The 19,377-nt window shown below is 43.8% G+C and overlaps 1 protein-coding gene across 1 annotated transcript in view; it reads left to right on the top strand.

Moving 5' to 3' along the window:
• The window catches only part of DDN (dendrin), a 71,137-nt gene that overhangs the window by 24,378 nt on the left and 27,382 nt on the right, over positions 1-19,377 (top strand). The window contains exon 2 of the mRNA XM_075334405.1: positions 13,602-13,800. Coding sequence (XP_075190520.1) covers positions 13,613-13,800 — 188 coding nt within the window. The 5' untranslated portion in view covers positions 13,602-13,612. The remainder of the gene's footprint in view (positions 1-13,601; positions 13,801-19,377) is intronic.

Here is a 19,377-nt window from a genome sequence, read left to right as displayed (position 1 = left end):
TTCAAATTCCTGCGTGTCGGAACATCGCATTTCTGACGTTTAACCGCCAGACCTTAAGACTTCAGGAGCGATGAAAGTTGTTGAGCTACTGGGTGCGAACGATGGAAGTGAGCACATAGTGAGCGTGCCCGCTGTACAAGGCCATGTAGGCCGGGATGGTGTTTTAAAAATTGCTGGAGAATCAGATTAAACACGTGAGCCATACAAGTCATGTGTGTCACATTGGCCTGACGAAGGCACGCTGCCATGTTTGCATCATTGCCGCACACGGCTGTTAAGTCACCACTGTAGTCCGCTACATCAATTTGTACTCCTGTCGCAAGGTGACAACGTGTTCCTTTCGTGCATAGTGCTGATGATGGGAGAGGAGTCGACGCCAGGTGGACACAGGTTATGCTCACCCGCTGGGATGCGTTACCTTGACAGATGCAGAACCACAGGCTGAATGCAGGTGGTGGGTATCTCACAGATGAAGTACCATCATTCAGCTACCACCAATGGGAAGACACAACACCCTTTTTTAGGCCCCTCCTGTCTGAAGACCACTGCCAGACATAGCTATGAACCTCTGGTTACTGTTACCCCCAGTTTAGTTTTATGAGTTTGTGTGGTTGTTACCTGACTACTTTTCCTGCTTGCTGTTTAGGTACCTCGTTGGCCGATTTGCATTTCACCTCTGCTTGTTTTCTGATTAAGTCCTGTCCCTCCCATTCTGTTCCTCTTCCTCAATTAATGTTTTCACCCTGCATGACTACTATTCTCTGGAACTGCAGCCTTCCACAGGTATTGATCAACTTGGGCCTTGTGTCATTCAACATCACTGTATAGGGATTAAAGGGTTTCAGGGTTCTGGGGGTCCAGCTTGGTGAGTGGGTTCCCTCTAGCCTATTCTTTACAGCCCGTATGAGTGTGTCGATCCAGGCAGGCGTTACACCGTGTCCTCAACAGAAGGACATGTAGGCCGGGATACTGTTTTAAAAATTGCTGGAGATTCGGATTCAACACGTGAGCCATACAAGGCACGTGTGTCACATTGCCCTGAAGAAGGGCCGCAGACTGTTTAGCATCATTGTCGCACCCGGCATTTCCTGGCTGCTGGTTGAGTTGAGACAACCATTGATGAAACTCGGTCTCACTCTACAGAGCTAACCGTCCACAACTCCTCAGCAGTGTCTCACATTTCCCCTACATTTCAAAGTAAACATTTGACCACCTGATGGCCTTGAGCTCTGCTGCCAGCATAGTAAGGAGGTGTGTGGGATTCCTTGGGCGCAGTTACAAGGAAGGGTGGCCTGACCACACAGGGTTTGGGCTGAGGTGCAGGAACAACACGAGGTTGATGAGGCAGAAGCAGTGGAGGAACTTGTACATACAGAGGAAGGATTTAAACACACAACTCGTGGGGACGGAAAGACTTGTACAGCAGACACTTCTCCATCTATCACCATAGTTACCCAGTGCCCAGTCAGTGACATGTAATGCCCCTGTCCATGCTTACTGTTCCAAGTATCTGTGGTGAAATGCACCCTGTCACACACAGAGTTTCTCAAGGAAGCGGTGATGTTGTGTGCGACCTGCTGTGTTCGCGCGGGCACCCCTTTCTTGAAGAAGGAGTGGCAAATGGCCATCGGCTCTTGGGGCACTGCAATGGGCATAAGGTCTTGAAAATCCTCGGTGACAAAAGGGTGTAAAGGCAGCCTTCCTGTAGCCAACAAGTTTGAGATGCCGAAACTAAACCTCTTAGGCATGTCATGCACTTCGAAAATCATGTAAAAAACAGCGAGGGGACTCCAACCACAGTCTCCCTCGTTGCCACTAATTGGGCCACACACACCCCACTTGACTGTCATCAGTTGATCCCCCTTTTCAAAATGAAAAAGATGCTTTGCATGAAGCACTCTCAAAAATACGCGTGCCTTTCGCCTCCCCTGGCTGACCCAGGGGAATAAAAGTCCTCTGAGAGCCATGACTTGTTTATCTTGGTTCTTTTAGAAACACAGCGAGGGGACTCCAACCACAGTCTCCCTCGTTTCCACTAATTGGGCCATACACACCCCACTTGACTGGCATCAGTTGATCCCCCTTTTCAAAATGAAAAAGATGCTTTGCATGAAGCACTCTCAAAAATACGCGTGCCTTTCGCGTCCCCTGGCTGACCCAGGGGAATAAAAGTCCTCTGAGAGCCATGACTTGTTTATCTTGGTTCTTTTAGAAACACAGCGAGGGGACTCCAACCACAGTCTCCCTCGTTTCCACTAAATGGGCCACACACACCCCACTTGACTGGCATCAGTTGATCCCCCTTTTCAAAATGGAAAAGATGCTTTGCATGAAGCACTCTCAAAAATACGTGTGCCTTTCACGTCCCCTGGCTGACCCAGGGGAAGAAAAGTCCTCTGAGAGCCATGACTTGTTCATCTTGGTTCTTTTAGAAACACAGCGAGGGGACTCCAACCACAGTCTCCCTCGTTTCCACTAATTGTTTCCTTGCATATACTCATATATCTGTGTCTCCTCTTTTTCCTTGTCCAGCTCTTTTGTTTTCACATGAGTATATGTCCTTGTCACTTTCCCATGTGTTTGTGTTGTGTTGTGAGTTGTTTGTCACCTTTTGGACACCTTTGAGGGTGTTTTCTAGGTGTTTTTATGTGTTTGTGATTGCCTCCCATTGTTTCCTATGCGGTTCGAGTAGTTCGCCGAACCGGTTCGCCGAACCGAACTCGAACGAGACCTCCGTTCGGCGAACCGAACTCGAGCCGCACCGCGACCGGTTCGCTCATCTCTACTAGTGATGGGTGAACCCGAACTGTAAAGTTCAGTGTCTGTACAGGATACCTAGTGTTCGTGCACGGTCCCCGAACACTGACTTCTCCGGGATTACTTATTACTGTTTGGGTTCAGCAACCCAGATTTAAAAAAAAAAGAAAAAAAAAAGCACAATGGGGATTAAAGCAGCACAATTAAGGCCGCTTTACACGCAGCGTTATCGCTATCGATATCGCTAGCATGCGTATCCGCCCCCGCCGGTTGTGCGTCACGGGCAAAACGCTGCCCGTGGTGCACAACATCGCTAACACCCGTCACACTACTTACCTGCCTAGCGACGTCGCTGTTGCCGGCGAACCGCCTCCTTTCTAGGGGGGCGGTTCGTTCGGCGTCACAGCGACGTCACTAAGCGGCTGCCCAATATAAGCGGAAGGGCGGAGATGAGCGTGACAAACATCCCGCCCACCTCCTTCCTTCCTCATTGCAGCCGGCCGCAGGTACGAGGTTGTTCCTCGTTCCTGCGGTGTCACACACAGCGATGTGTGCTACCGCAGGAACGACGAACAACCTGCGTCCTGCTACAGCAACGATATTTGGGAAATGGACAGCGTGTCAACGATCAACGATAAGGTAAGTAAAATTGCTCGGTAACGGTCATTCATGCGTTTCACACTTAACGACGTCGCTAACGAGGCCGGATGTGCGTCACGAATTCCATGACCCTAACGTCATCGCATTAGCGATGTCGTTGTGTGTAAAGTGGCCTTTATACTTACCGGTCTCCACGCAGTTCTTACACTGTTTTCGCATCTGCTCATTAGATCACATATATATTTACTGTTTCCCCTGCCCACCCTCTGTGACAGAGTCTGTGATTGGTTGCAGTCCGACTGCTGACGTCTGTGATTGGTTGCCCTCACAATAGCTGACTGGTCCCCAGAGTGGAATGTTACAATAAATAAATAATTAGAAAAAATGACGTGGGGTCCCCCATATTTTGATACTCAATGCAGATAAAGCAGACATCTGGAGTCTGCAGATCCCAGCTGTGTGCGATATCTTGGCTGTGTATTAAAATATGAGGTATCCCATGCAGCTTTTTAAAAAAATTATTTAAATGAATAATGAAAAAAAACAGCATGCTGTCCCCACCCAATTTGATAGCTAGCCAAGATAAAGCGGACATCTGGGGGCTAGTATTCTCAGGCTAGGGAAGCCCATTGTTATTGGGTCCTCCCCAGCCTAAAAATAGCAGCCCGCAGCTGCTCAACAATTGGCGCTTCCATTAGATGTGCCAGTCCTGGCATTTATCCAGCTTATCCTAATTGCCCTAGAATAGTGGATTATGGGTAATACAAGGCTTTATGCACAGGCTGCAGTTTTTGAAGTCAGCAAGTTCTGACTTTTGATTTCCCAGCAAAGTCTATGAAAATTCAGATTTGCTAAATGCACGTTGCAGTTCTTTTGTCTGCAGTTTATTTGTAAAAACCGTTTGACAAAAAAGAAGCATTTTCATTCTTTTTGCGTTTTTGTCACCCATTGAAATCAATGAGGGCATGAAAAACACAAGGAAAAATGCATGCTACCAAATTTGTGTGTTTTGAATGTGTTTTACTGCATTTTTGTCACAAAAAAACGTATATCACCCACATTGTTCCAGGATAAATTCATTCTCTCCCTCTCACTCTGTCTCTCTTTTTCTCCAAGCGCTTCATACTCACCGATCACCGGCGAGGCACGACTGTCATACTGCTCCTGTTGCCTCTCATTCTTCTTCTGGAGCTGCTCATTAGGCTCATACATATTCACTGCTTCTCCCATCCATCAGCGTCTATGATTGGTTGCAGTCAGACACGCCCTCATGTTGTGTGAAGGCTGTCTGACTGTAACCAATCACAGATGTCAATGGGCGAGCCTATATTGTACTGTAAAATAAATAATTAAAAAAAAACGGCGTGTCATTCCCCCAATTTTGATACCCAGCCAAGATAAAGCCGCAAAACTGTGGGCTGGTATTCTCAGACAGGTTAAGCCTATGGTTATTGGGCTCTTCCAGCCTAAAAATATCAGCCAGCAGATGCCCGGAATTACCATATCCATTAGGTGCGACAGTCCCAGCACTTTATCCAGCTCTTCCCGATTGCTCTGGTGCAGTGGCAATCGGGGTAATAAGGAGTTAATGGCAGCCCATAGCTGCCACTAAGTCCTAGATTAGCCATGGCAGGAGTCTGAGACACCCCTCATCACTAATCTGTAAGTGAAAGTAAATAAACACAAACTCATAAAAAAAATCCTTTATTTGAAATAAAAGACAAAAAAACACCCTCTTTCACCACTTTATTAACCCCCATATACCCCTCCAAGTCTGACGTAATCCACACGAGATCCCATATGCTTCCGGCACTGCTACATCTGATGCTCACAGCGAGCACCATAGAACAAGACTGCCCACTGTGAGCTCCACGCAGCAAGTGAAGTTAGTCGCACGATAAGCGGTGATGTCACTCAGGTGATTTCTGGTCACAGCTTGAGTCTTCCACCTGTGACCGCAAATCAGGCCACCGCAACTGAAGTGAGCTGTATGATCACTCAGGTGAGTCCTCCACCTGCTCCTCACTTCAGTTGAAGACTCCAGGACACATGGACTGCTGCTGTGACCGCAAATTACCCGAGTGATGTCACCGCTTATCGCGCAGCTCACTCCACTTGCTGTGTGGAGCTCACAGTGGGCAGTCATGTTCTATGACGCTCGCTGTGACAGGACAGGAACTTAGTAAAGTTGAATTGCCGTGGGACCTCGTATGGATTACATAGGACCTGGAGAGGTGTTTGGGGGGGTTAATAAAGTGATGAATGAGGGTGCTTTTTTGTCTTTTATTTCAAATAAAGGATTTTTTGGGTGTTTGTGTTTATTTACTTTCACTTACAGATTAGTGATGGGGGGTGTCTCATAGACGCATGCCATCGCTAAACTAGGGCTTAGTAGCAGCTGAGGGCTTTTATTAATGCCTTATTACTCTAATTGCCACCGCACTAGGGCAATGGGAAGAGCCGGGCTCAGCACCAGAATTGGCGAATCTTATGGATGCGCCACTTCTGGGGCGGCTGTGGGCTGCTATTGTTAGGCTGGAAAGGGCCAGATAATGATGACCCTTCTCACTCTAATAACATCAGTCCCCAGTTGTCTGCTGTACCTTGGCTGGTTTTAGAAAAATGGGGGGACACCATGTCATTTAAAAATATAAATAAATCAAATAATTAAAACAAAAAAACAAACCATGGGATCCCCTCTACTTTTCATAACCAGCCAAGGTACAGCAGACAGTTGAAGGTTGCAGCCTGCAGCTGCTGCTGTTCCTGTGCTGGATATGAAAAATGATGGTACGCCATGGAATTTGTTTACTTACAAAAAATTTTAAAAAAAATACAGATGGCCAAGCTAGCTATCCCTCTATCAAGCTATTTTGTTATTTCTTTCTATCTATTCTATACGTCCTTTCTTTCTATCTATCTCTTTTATATGTTCTTTCTATCTATCTATCTATCTATCTATCTATCTATCTATCTATCTATGTACCTATCTATTCTTTCTATCTATCTATTTTTTATATCTATTCTAACTATCAATCAATTATCATATCCTATGATATTTTGTTTTTCCTTTAAAAATGCATTAACAAAATTGTGGAAAAATCAAGGCAAAAACGCACCATTATTGCAAGCGGGTTTTTTTTACATTTCAAGGCTCTCTGTGACAAGGTGCAGTTTTTGTTGCTGTTTGTGTGCAGAAAAAACTGCAGCGCTCGCATATAGCCTAAAGGGTTAATGACAGATGTAAAAAAAAATCACAACTATTATCAAGTCCAAGGTTTGTAATGGGGAGGGGTCAATAAGACCCCATTACTAATCCTGTAAGTAATTAGAAATAAACACAAATCACAGAGAAAAATTCTTTGTTTTTTAACCAAAGCATAAAACAAACCTTCTCAAACTTATTAACCACCAAAATGCAGGCACCGATGTAATCCACATGAGGTCCAACAACAATCCTGTCTCTGCTACATCCTGAGGTCTCAGTGGGCGGTCACATTAGAAAACGTGACAGATCACTGTGGCATCAGTAACACACTAATGAAGCTGTAGCTGTGAGCAGTGACATCAGTGTGTTAGCTGAAGTCACAACTGTCATTGCATTTTTTTGCCAGAAGATACAGATTTTTTGCAGAAATGTCTGCAACCAAATACTTAACATGCACACATCACCTAACCCTGTAATTTGGTATTGAATTCAATTACTTCACCGGAGGTCACACCTGGAGTTCCCACAGTACCCTACCTGTAACCTCAAGTGAACTGACCTGAGGTGAACTCATTGAACTCAGTGACCTTACATCAGGTGAAGTCATTGAATGGATTACTGGATCAGGCAATATGCGCACGTTAAGTATTTGGTTACAGACATTTCTGTATCAAATCTGCATCTTATGGCAAAAAAGCAATGTGCGTTTTTGTGACAAAAGATACAGATTTGGTGCAGAAATATGTCACCAAACACTCAACATAGCAATATCACCTAATCCGCTAATCCGTCATTGAGTTCAATGACTTCACCTGAGGTGAGGTCACTGAGTTCACCTCAGGTCAGCTCACCTGAGGTCACAGCTGGGGTACCATGGATTTCACAGCTGTGACCTCAGGTGAACTCACTAACGTCACCGCTCACAGTGAGTGTGTGTGTCCCTGACGCCGCAGTGATCAATCATGTTTTCTAATGTGATCATGCTTTGCAACCTCAGATGTAGCAGATCCAAGATCATTGTAGGACATTGTTGTGTTGATTACATTAGAACTGAAGGGGTGTTTGGAGGGGTTAATAAATTGGAGAAAAATGGTGTTTTGGTTTTTTTAATACATTTTTTTTCTCTGTGCTTTGTGTTTTATTTCGTTTTACTTACAATAGACCCGTCCCCATTACTAACGTCAGGCTTGATGACAGCTGTGATTTTTTGGCAAATCACAGCTGTAATTAACCCCTTATATTATCCCGATTGCCACTGCATCAGGGCAATAAGGATGAGCTGGGTGAGCGCCATGTTTGGCACATCTAATGCATGCGCCACTTCTGGGGTGGCTGTGGGCTACTATTTTTTAGGCTGGATAATCAACAAGAGGACAAGAGTACAGTGCAAAATATTCGTAATTTTTATTGAATACACAACAAGAAAATATGTAATTAAAATGGTACACTACCAAAAAGATCTTAGGGAAACATACACATTAGACCCAACAAGTTCATAATAGCCTATCCAATTGATCAAAAATTTAAATGTAAACATCTATGTTAAATGGCGGCTAATAAATTGGGAGGGTCTAAAATGAATAATGTGGGTAAATCAAGAAGGGGCTGCTTTTAGAGTTGTAGTACACACGTCAAATCAAACCATGATTCCCCACCATGTATTGGTAGGAAATCATGGTGATCATGCTGGAAGCACCGTGGGGAGGTAAATATTGGTACTAGACCAATAGGAATAACATCAAATAACCATACAACACAAGTGTGCAGGGTAAGGGGATTCTCTTACCTAAAGTGCTGAAGTGCAGTATAAGCAGGTACGATGTGACCAGCAAGGAATAAAGCAGTCCCAATAAAAGTAGAAAGGTCTCCCTATAGATGGCCAAAGGTCTCCATCCGACGCGCGTTTCGCGAGGATTCTATAGCTTTATCAAGGTGGGGAACCAAGGTAGCTAGGTCACATCGTACCTACTTATACTGCACTTAAGCACTTTAGGTAAGAGAATCCCCTTACCCTGCACACTTGTGTTGTATGGTTATTTGATGTTATTCCTATTGGTCTAGTACCAATATTTACCTCCCCACGGTGCTTCCAGCATGATCACCATGATTTCCTACCAATACATGGTGGGGAATCATGGTTTGATTTGACGTGTGTACTACAACTCTAAAAGCAGCCCCTTCTTGATTTACCCACATTATTCATTTTAGACCCTCCCAATTTATTAGCCGCCATTTAACATAGATGTTTACATTTAAATTTTTGATCAATTGGATAGGCTATTATGAACTTGTTGGGTCTAATGTGTATGTTTCCCTAAGATCTTTTTGGTAGTGTACCATTTTAATTACATATTTTCTTGTTGTGTATTCAATAAAAATTACGTATATTTTGCACTTTACTCTTGTCCTCTTGTTGATTATCCTCATCATGAGTAGTGCTGGCACCCTCCCTGCCTTACTTTGGTAGGCTTGGTGCTTACATTTAATGGCTCTTTTTGTGAGTTATGTGTTGTTTATTTTTTAGGCTGGGAAGGGCCAAATAAACATGGACCTCCCAGCCTGAGAATACCAGCCCCCCCAGATGTCTGCTTTATCTTGGTTGGGTATTAAGATGGGGGGGAAGCATGCCGTTTTTTAAAATTATTTAACTAATTTTAATAAAGCTGCATGGGTTCCCTCATATTTTAATACACAGTCAAGATCACGCACACAGCTGGAGGCTGCAGCCTCCAGCTGTCTGCTTTATCTGCACTGGATATCACAATGCAGGGGACCCTACGCCATTTTTTCCAATAATTTATTTACTCTTATGCCGGCGTCACACAGTACGATATATCGGGCGATATGTCGTCGGGGTCACGTCATTAGTGACGCACATCCGGCATCGTTAGACATATCGTACCGTGTGACACCTCCGAACGACCTTGAACGAGCAAAAATACTCACCTTATCGTTGCTCGTTGACACGTCGTTCATTTTCAAAATGTCGGTCCTCCTTCTGTGCTCCGGTTGTTCATCGTTCCCGAGGCTGCCCACATCGCTCCGTGTGACACCCTGGGAACAACGAACACAGATTACCTGCATCCCGCCGGCAATGCGGAAGGAAGGAGGTGGGCGGGATGTTACGTCTCGCTCATCTCCGCCCCTCCACTTCTATTGGGCGGCCGCTGTGTGACGTCGCTGTGACGCCGAACGTCCCTCCCCCTTCAGGAAGAGGATGTTCGCTGCCCACAGCGAGGTTGTTCGGGAGGTAAGTGCGTGTGACAGGGGGTTAACGACTTTGTGCGCCATGGGCAACTAATTGCCCGTGACGCACAAACGACGGGTGCAGGTACGATCGCACATGCTATCGCACGATAGATCGTCCCGTGTGACGCCGACATTACACTCCACTCCAGGAACCCAGACAGCTACTGTGAGTGAATCCAATCACAGATGTTGGCAGTCTGGCTGCAACCAATCACGGACGCTATCATGGATGGTGTGCGGGGGAAGCAGTGAATATTCATGAAAGGTAATGAGCAGACACGGAAGCAGTGTGAAAGGCGTACGGAGACTCGGAAAGTATAATTGTCCTGCTTTAATACCACTCCGCTTTCTTTTGCAGCCCCCTAGCCATTACTAACACAGTTTTATAACACTCAAGTTCAGGTATTTTAGACTTATATGGGGTTCGGATTCAAGGTTTTTTTTGTTTTTTTAGGTGCAGCTAGAGCCACCGAACCCGAACATCTACGGGTTCGCACATCTCTACCTATGACTGAAAGCCTGAAGTTACCAGGAGGAATAAAGATAATTTCCTTCTGGTAAATGGGTATCCAGTGTAGAGGCCGCATAGCTTCAGAGCTCTATTATCGTTCAGATTACTCCATATCTGCAAGTTAATTGCGTGTTTTTTACATCATGGGTTCCCTTTCAGCTCACTTCTAGTGATGAACGAGTACTAAAAAGCTCGGGTGCTCGAGGCTCGGGCCGAGCATCCCAAGATACTCGTGTACTCGGCCCAAGCACTGAGCCCAATGTTATCCTATGGGAGACCCAAGTATTTTTATGAAATGACCCACGGCAGCATGTAGAAACCCTAAAAATGTCACAAAAGTCTCAGAAGAGTGCTCAAATGACATAGCAACAGCATGGGGAAGACCCCTTGAAGCATTTATCACTCAAAAGTCACAGCTGTGAACAATTTTGTCCGCGTTTTACGCCATTTTTACGGACTCAGCAGAAAACCTTCCAAAATGACACCAAAATGAATTTTCATGGCGGAAATGTTAAGGGCACATACCCAATAGTGAGATAGAGCTGGTGTATGTTACTTTTTGAGATTAATACATGAAAGATTTTACGTAAAACATTGTGTGGCACTCCGATGTCCAAAACGCACGTTTTGTGCTTTTTACTAGCGATGTCGGTCATTTTTTTTTCATTCTATCTCCCGTCGGTCAGACTCGCTCTGTCGGTCTCTCTCTGTCTTGTCTGTCCCCCTCTCACAGTCTGTCGGTCATTCTCCCCCCTCTCTCTTACTTACCGTTCCCCGATCACTGCCGCGGCGCTGCACGGCTGTTCACTAAACTCCGGCGTCTTTTCCTCTTTTGAAAAAGCCGGCCACTCATTAAACAATCTCGTATTCCCTACTTTCCTGCTTTTCGGCGCCTATGATTGGTTGCAGTGAGACATGCCCCCACGCTGAGTGACAGGTGTCTCACTGCACCCAAACACAGCAGCCGGTGTGTGTGTGTATACTGTGCAGTGAAATAAATAATTAAATAATTAAAAAAAACGGCGTGCGGTCCCCCCAATTTTAATACCAGCCAGATAAAGCCATACGGCTGAAGGCTGGTATTCTCAGGATGGGGAGCTCCACGTTATGGGGAGCCCCCCAGCCTAACAATATCAGTCAGCAGCCGCCCAGAATAGCCGCATACATTAGATGCGACAGTTCTGGGACTGTACCCGGCTCTTCCCGATTTGCCCTGGTGCGTTGGCAAATCGGGGTAATAAGGAGTTATTGGCAGCCCATAGCTGCCACTAAATCCTAGATTAATCATGTCAGGCGTCTCCCCGAGATTCCTTCCATGATTAATCTGTAAATTACAGTTAAAAAACACACACACCCGAAAAATCCTTTATTAGAAATAAAAAACACTAACAAAGTCCCTCATCACCAATTTATTAACCCCGACAAACCCTCCATGTCCGGCGTAATCCACGGACCTCCAGCATGAAGGTGACAGGAGCTGCAGAATACACCGCCGCTCCGGTCAGCTTCACACAGCAACTGAGGTGAGTATAGCGATCAGCTGAGCTGTCACTGAGGTTACCTGGATGCAGCGGTGGCCGCGGGTAACCTCAGTGACAGCTCAGCTGATCGCGCTACTCACCGCCGCTCCGGTCAGCTCCATGCAGCAACTGAGGTGAGTATAGCGATCAGCTGCTGTCACTGAGGTTACCCGCGGCCACCGCTGGATCCAGCGGTGGCCGTGAGTTACCTGACTGACAGCAGCTGATAGCGCTACTCACCTCAGTTGCTGTGTGAAGCTGACAGGAGCGGCGGTGTATTCTGCAGCTCCTGTCACCTGAATGTAGCAGAGCTGGACGCGACGCTGGAGGACTGTGGATTACGCCGGACATGGAGGGTTTGTCGGGGTTAATAAATTGGTGATGAGGGACTTTGTTATTGTTTTTTATTTCTAATAAAGGATTTTTTCAGGTGTGTGTGTTTTTTAACTGTAATTTACAGATTAATCATGGAAGGTTTCTCGGGGAGACGCCTGACATGATTAATCTAGGATTTAGTGGCAGCTATGGGCTGCCATTAACTCCTTATTACCCCGATTTGCCAACGCACTAGGGTAAATCGGGAAGAGCCGGGTAGAGTCCCAGAACTGTCGCCGCATCTAATGTATGCGGCAATTCTGGGCGGCTGCTGCTGACTGATATTGTTAGGGTTGGGGGCTCCCCATAACGTGGAGCTCCCCATCCTGAGAATACCAGCCTTCAGCCGTATGGCTTTATCTGGCTGGTATTAAAATAGGGGGGGACCGCACGCCGTTTTTTTTAATTATTTATTTATTTATTTTACTGCACAGTATAGACACGCCCACCGGCTGCTGTGATTGGGTGCAGTGAGACACCTGTCACTCAGCGTGGGGGCGTGTCTCACTACAATCAATCATAGGCGCCTGTGGGCGTGGAAAGCAGGGAATATGAGATGGCTGTGTACAGAGCACAGCGCGCCCGCCGGTATAAAGGCTCGGTCACGCTGTGCAGGCCGGCCAATCACTGCAATTCCACAACTAACAGGGCTGTGGCATTGCAGTGGTCTGCCAGCCAATCCCTGCATGAGGGCTAACTCTCAAAAGAGCGCCAACATGCAGGGATGAAGACCACGAGTACAGCACGAGTATCGCGAGATTACTCGGTCCCCGCCGAGTAGCCCGAGTACAGTGATACTCGTGCGAGTACCGAGTAGTAACAAGCATACTCGCTCATCACTACTCACTTCAAATTGTCGGTTTCAGAATCACGTTGTCCTGTGCAAACTAGAAATGTGCTGTCGAGAACAATAACCGCCTATGAGCACAGGACGATTGTGTCAGCGATTGTTCTGTGCACATGGAAGCTTGTTCAGCCAGTCTATACTGTCTATTAAATGACTATTGATCGACTTTTATGTAAAGTTTTATAGGATAAAAAGATGAGGCGTATTTGATTTAATTGGAATTTTCCATATTTGTGTTTTCTACATTTACTGTTATTTTAGGTCACTTCAATGTTAACCATTCATGGATTCATCTGGTGTTTTCTATATTTTCCATTCCATAAACATTTGCATTGAGTTATATTCTTCCAATTATACTTCACCGAAGGAAAAAAAAACATACAATCCTAAACCATGTGGATTTGGTTAATGAGACAATAGACTTACATCACAAGTAAACAATACGTTTACATACTTTTACTAGGAAGTGCTCGTCGTTATCCTTCTTGTAAACAATGTTTCAATAAATAATTTGTATTTTTCTGCAATTTCTAGAACCTTTTAGGATGGACAGCCACAGATGGATGGACTTGGACGGCTCATGGCTGTACAGTACAAACTCCAGAAGGCAGCCAGACAATCCCCTGAAATACAGTACTTTACCAAGCAGAAATCACGATAATTACAGAACAGTCGCTGATATTTCCCGAACATCAGCAGAAGACAGAGGGAAATATGGCACTGTACCTGGCAGGTACGTTATGTATGGAAGTTCTTCATACTCATCTGTCACGGTAGTTCACCCTCCCCCCCATTTCCCCTTTTTATTTAAATCAAATGCAATTTTTTAATTGGTTGCTATTTAGTTTACATAGCATAAAATGCACCCCCCCAGGATAGACACCCTACTTTACAAAGCCAGAGGGGCTTGCCTGCATCCTGCATAAAAATAGATATTACGTGCAAACAAATATATACTGTGTATATGAAGTATTTGTCTATATTTTGGCCAAAATACATAAGCTTGCCATTTAGGTTGTATTAGGGTATTTGCTTTTTCATTACTATCATTCTACCACTGATAATATATTTTCCTTATGTATATTTCTTCCTATTATTATGCACTGGTTTTTTTTTACTGTCTAGTGTGGAAATATATTTCTTCTTTTAATATCTTAGTTATGCAGGCTGCTTTGGGATCAGTTTATTCCATATTAGAAAATTGCTAAACATCTCAAGAGATTCATCTGATTATCCATCCCATTATGTGTTTTATGTCATATAATGCCTTATTAGATTATTGGAGGTTGTAGATCGAAAGGAGAAAATTCCAAAATCGTTATAGCGGAAGCACACTATACAAAAATAGCAGAAGGCGCTGAATTCTTGATAGAGTATCAATCTATTTATTAATCTCTCTTTTCTCTTTCTCTCTCTTTCATCTATTTATTTTTTTGTTCTGTGCAATGCCAAAGGTGAATGTAGCTTTTCTGCCCCCCCTATAATGCACAAGTTAAGCGGTATAAGTACTTGTCATGTTACCGCTCATATGCAATTTGCGTACTTACAGTTACGTGCCAACTAGCTGCTAATTCTCTCAATGTTCAGTGAAAAACTACACCCCCTGCTTTACTGTGAAAATAAGCTAGTTGTGACCTCACCAGAAGTATATAAATTACATACTGTATGAGTGGCCATGTGATGACAGCTTGAACAGGCAAGTAGAGCAGAATTCTGACAGTGAGTATTTTAAACACTGTTAGGATTTGGCATGGTACAGTGCTTAATGTTATAATTAATGTTCTTAACATAAATACAGATAAAGTAACCTTCAGATGGCCGACATAATTTGTTAACATAGCTATGTATCAATGTATCTGCCAAGTTATGGCTTGCTACATATGTACAAGATTAAACCCTTAAAACCGTACAGGAATACAACACCAAAAACATCAACACTATACAAATACCATCAGTACATAAATACATAATCAGAACAACTATCAGTACATGAATACATCACCAGAAGCACCATCAGTACATGAATAAAGAACTAGGATTAGTACAGCAATCAATTGTAATGTCAGGTTAGCCCCATATTCAATTATATTGCGTGAACCTACAATTCCCAGTATGTCCTTATCAATGGTAAGAATCTACTGGGAGTTGTTTTCTTCTGCCCTCGTCAGACTGCGGATCATATAGGAACCAGTATTGATAAGACGTTGTCATTATCACAAATAAATATTTACATCCAGGTACATTATAAGTGACGTATTCTTTTTCTTTTCTTTTTCATCTGGCCCAGACACTAATGAGTTTTCAGTTCCACAGCTACTCTCTGCAAACTTCCATCTTCTGGTCTTCTGCAGCACATCCTGACAAAAATAATAGTCCATAAATATAATAGTGTCATTAAAATGCTCCTGAATAATAATCTCTTTATTATGCTTTGCCCCTAAATATATGATTGAACCTCATTGTGCTCTCTGCACACAATATGACCCTTACACTGGCCCTATTATAGAACAGGATCCTCTCCTTTCCATACTGGGCTCCATCTTCACACCGTTCTCTCACACTGTGTCCATCCTACACTGTCTTGTTTCTATACTGTACCACTCTCCATATTGTCACCGCCATACTGTTCCACCATGCTGCCCTTTTGCTATACTGCCTGCCCACACTAACCAGTCTTTATACTGTGCCCCTTTACACTTTCTATACTGTCCCCTCACCCTGCCTCTCTTACTGAACCCCCACACATTTCTCTCCGCTCCTACAGTCTCCTCACATATTTCCCCAATCTCCACATATTATCTCCTCTTAAATCTCCACCCATACAGCCCTCTTACACATTCTCTTCATAGAGTTTTCTCACACATCCCCCCATACTTTCCCATCACACATTCCTCCCTCCCCACCATACTGTGTCCTCACAAGATGTCCCCCACCCCAAAAAAATCCTGTTTCTTCAGCTTACCTTGCTGCCAGTCATCTCGTTTGTGTCATAGAAGTGACTTCAGCAGCATTATCAGCTGACCTAATCCCACTGCTGTCGTTGTCCTGAACTGGAAGTGCTAGCGGTAAATGCTTCTATTGTACTTGGGCCTTAAAAACACAAGTAGAATTGAAAGCTGGCATCCGCTATTAGCATGTTCTCTGAGGAGGGAGCAACAAAATAACATTTAGTAGACACCTCAGACCGCCGCTTCAGATGGCCCAACTGTGCCCCCTTGTTGGCTGCCCCCCCCCCCTTAGATACACCACTTTCTAAGCTTTAGTCTAGTAGCTGATTTAACCCTTTCATTGCTGGGAAATCTATACTTTTCATAAACTCAAAACCTGAATAATTACAAAATAGAAAAAAATCTAATCACAACCCATTCCTGGTTTTTAGTCACATCTCTGAAAACGCCACCCGGTGTTTTATAGTCAGATACTTCTTCATGCAATTTTGCACCAAAACATAATAATTTACAAGAGATGCATAAAAATTGATGTGTGGCTAAAAGTCGGACACAAACAAAAATCCTGAGATGTCGAACTATAAATATAAATGTCCAAGATGTGCAGAGTTCATAAGTCCCACATGTAATCCTTCAGTGGTAAGGGTGGTGATGGATCAATCTGGATTACTGGAAACTATACCATGGGAGAGATGACATTAACAGTCTGTTATCTTTCTTTCTGATCTTATTTGGAATATTCCTTCTTCCACCCTTCCCTCACACACGAGCACACAACACCCCAAATTACGTCTTGTGCTGCTCCTCTGGCTCTGGACAAGTACTACAGCCCAAGCATTGCAGACAGAGTATAGGGCCAGCTAATATTCTGGACTGTAATATCATGCCAGGATTTCAGCGCTAACCCTACAATATAGCTGTAATCATTAGCAGTCAAAGGGTTAAATGGGTTTTGTGGCTTTATGTAAATTACAACAATATAGTATAATAAGGCTTAATCACTGTATAAAAAAATTGTTCAACTTTGTAACATTCTTTGTGTTTCAATAGCTCAACATTTCCAAGATATTTGCTGTAAAAGGGAATCTGTCACCAGGTTTTTGCCACCTAATCTAATTGCAGCGCAAAATATGGGCAGAGATCGTGATTCCAGTGGTGTTTCACTTACTGGGCTGCTTAGTGTAGTTTTGATAAAATCATTGTTTAATCAACAGGAGATTATCATTAGAGGACTACTTTGTGTGCTGCAGGTAGTGCAGCATATTCATGAGCTCTGTATAATTGATAGATCTGCAGAAGAGAAGAAATTGATTTTAGCAAAATGACAGCAAACAGCTCAGTAAGTGACACATCATTGGAATCGGGGTCTCTTTCTCTACATAATGCTGCTCTCAGATGGGGAGCAAAAACCTGGTGACAGATTCCCTTTAACTAAGGAGAATACCTTTATTTGCATTTAGTGGCAGCAAACCAATACTAACAGAGTCCTGTTCATATGTATACCATGGTATATAAGTCTAGGGACCGTTACAGTAGTAACTAGACTGTGATACCTTATGGGGGACCCAAGATCCATCAACTACAAAAAGAGGTCTGTATCTACAAATCAGTGGTTAGCGTCAGCCTTTGCTGGACCCAGGAGTCTGCATCTCGCACTATGCAGTTTACAGACTTTACACTTATATTAAAGGTAGATGATACAGTAATCAATATCCGCCTGCCCATTAATAATAATAATCTTTATTTCTATAGCGCCAACATATTCCGCAGCGCTTTACAATTCAGGAGGATCATATACAAACAAGTAACAGTTATAGAATCTTACTATGTAAAATATAAAATGAGATGAGGAACAATACATTGACCTAAACTACTGGGAATTCCATGGATCTGGGCCAGTATACATCTACAGTATATATTGATTGCCCATCTACATAGTATATCTTTTATGCATCATACAGGTTTATGAGCATTAATGTGGTTTTATACTAAGAGAACAAGTAGAGAAGCGTTTACTGCTCCTTTGCTGTATCTCATTAAGTAGGAGGTTTTAAGATTTCATTTGCTTGTGCCCTTTGAAGTGGAGATCAAACCTAAACATATTCCACCTTGGCTGGAGGAATGCTATGTAGGCAAGCGGCAGGGGCACCCACCACCCCTCAGGATGGCAGACACCTGCTGCCCAGGTGAGAAAAGCTTTTGATACATCGTTTCTATGTGAATATGACTGGTTAATGTCATTTCTAAAGTTTTCCTAAACTGCGGAGATGCTGATTACATTCTCAATGTCTTCCATGTTTTTACAACTATACAAGGTATATACAGACTCGTACATGTTGGAATGTATAGAAGTACAGATTACTATGCGTGCTAAAATCTAACAAATAATTGGTTGTGGATACCAATTTAAATAAACCAAAGTGATATTGGCCATGACATTAGTTTGTTACATGTTTTTGGGGGTGGCAGACCCTCAAGGATTGGGTAGGTTTGCTAATCTCTATCAGTTGCATGTTTTACTGAGCAAAGCAAACCTATCTAACTTCTACAGTTATCGCTAAGAGGTTTATTATTATTATTATTATTACTATTTACAGAAGGGAGCCAGTAATATGCCACCATTCAATTTTTTCTGTGATGTTGAAGACCTATACAGTGTAGAACACCTTGGAAAGGTGTTTGAGCGCCCTGATTATATTCCAATATTTTGGCTTACAGGTCCACTTTACACAGGAGCTGTTACCAACATCAAAAGTGTCCAGTTTGGGACTTTATTCGTTCTCACTGCTCCCCTGAGTATTCTGTTTTTTTTTTCTAAAATCTGCCATAGAGTTGCAGAGATTGTGGCCTTTTTGTTTTCCAGGGCACGTTTTTAGGCTGCTCTGAAGTATTAGCCATGCCATACTTTGTAAGATTAGTGATGAGCTAGTGTCGCGCCCAGGGTTATGGGGTACTCGGTCCCAGGCAGTGTATGTCTGGGGAATGTCACTATGGTGGCTGTTGCCCGGTTCTGTGCCCTGGGCCCTTTTTGTAAAGGGGACATATTTACAGGGGATTAGATTAGTGTTCATACGTGACACCACTTGTGGTATTGCGGCTATGTGGATGGAGCCGCTGCTGCACAATGTCCACTAATGGGGCTGGTGTTAATGGCAGCCTGGATGTTAGACCCTCCGCAAGCAGGGCTGGGCCCCAGAGGGTAGGAGTAATGACTGGTGTCAGAAGAAGGTAGTCCACACAAAGGGTTGAGTTCAACTGGTTCTTTAATCACTTTCTGGTTGTAACTGGTCACTTGAAGCCGGCTGGTTTCACCTTCAGGTCTCCTTTGTACCAGTGCCAGTGTAGTAATCTGGTACCTTCTT

The sequence above is a fragment of the Anomaloglossus baeobatrachus genome, chromosome 2 (assembly GCF_048569485.1).
Source record: "Anomaloglossus baeobatrachus isolate aAnoBae1 chromosome 2, aAnoBae1.hap1, whole genome shotgun sequence".
NCBI classification, from domain to species: Eukaryota; Metazoa; Chordata; class Amphibia; order Anura; family Aromobatidae; genus Anomaloglossus; species Anomaloglossus baeobatrachus.
The sequence above is the reverse complement of the archived record's forward strand: the minus strand, read 5'-3'. Positions and strand labels throughout refer to the sequence as shown.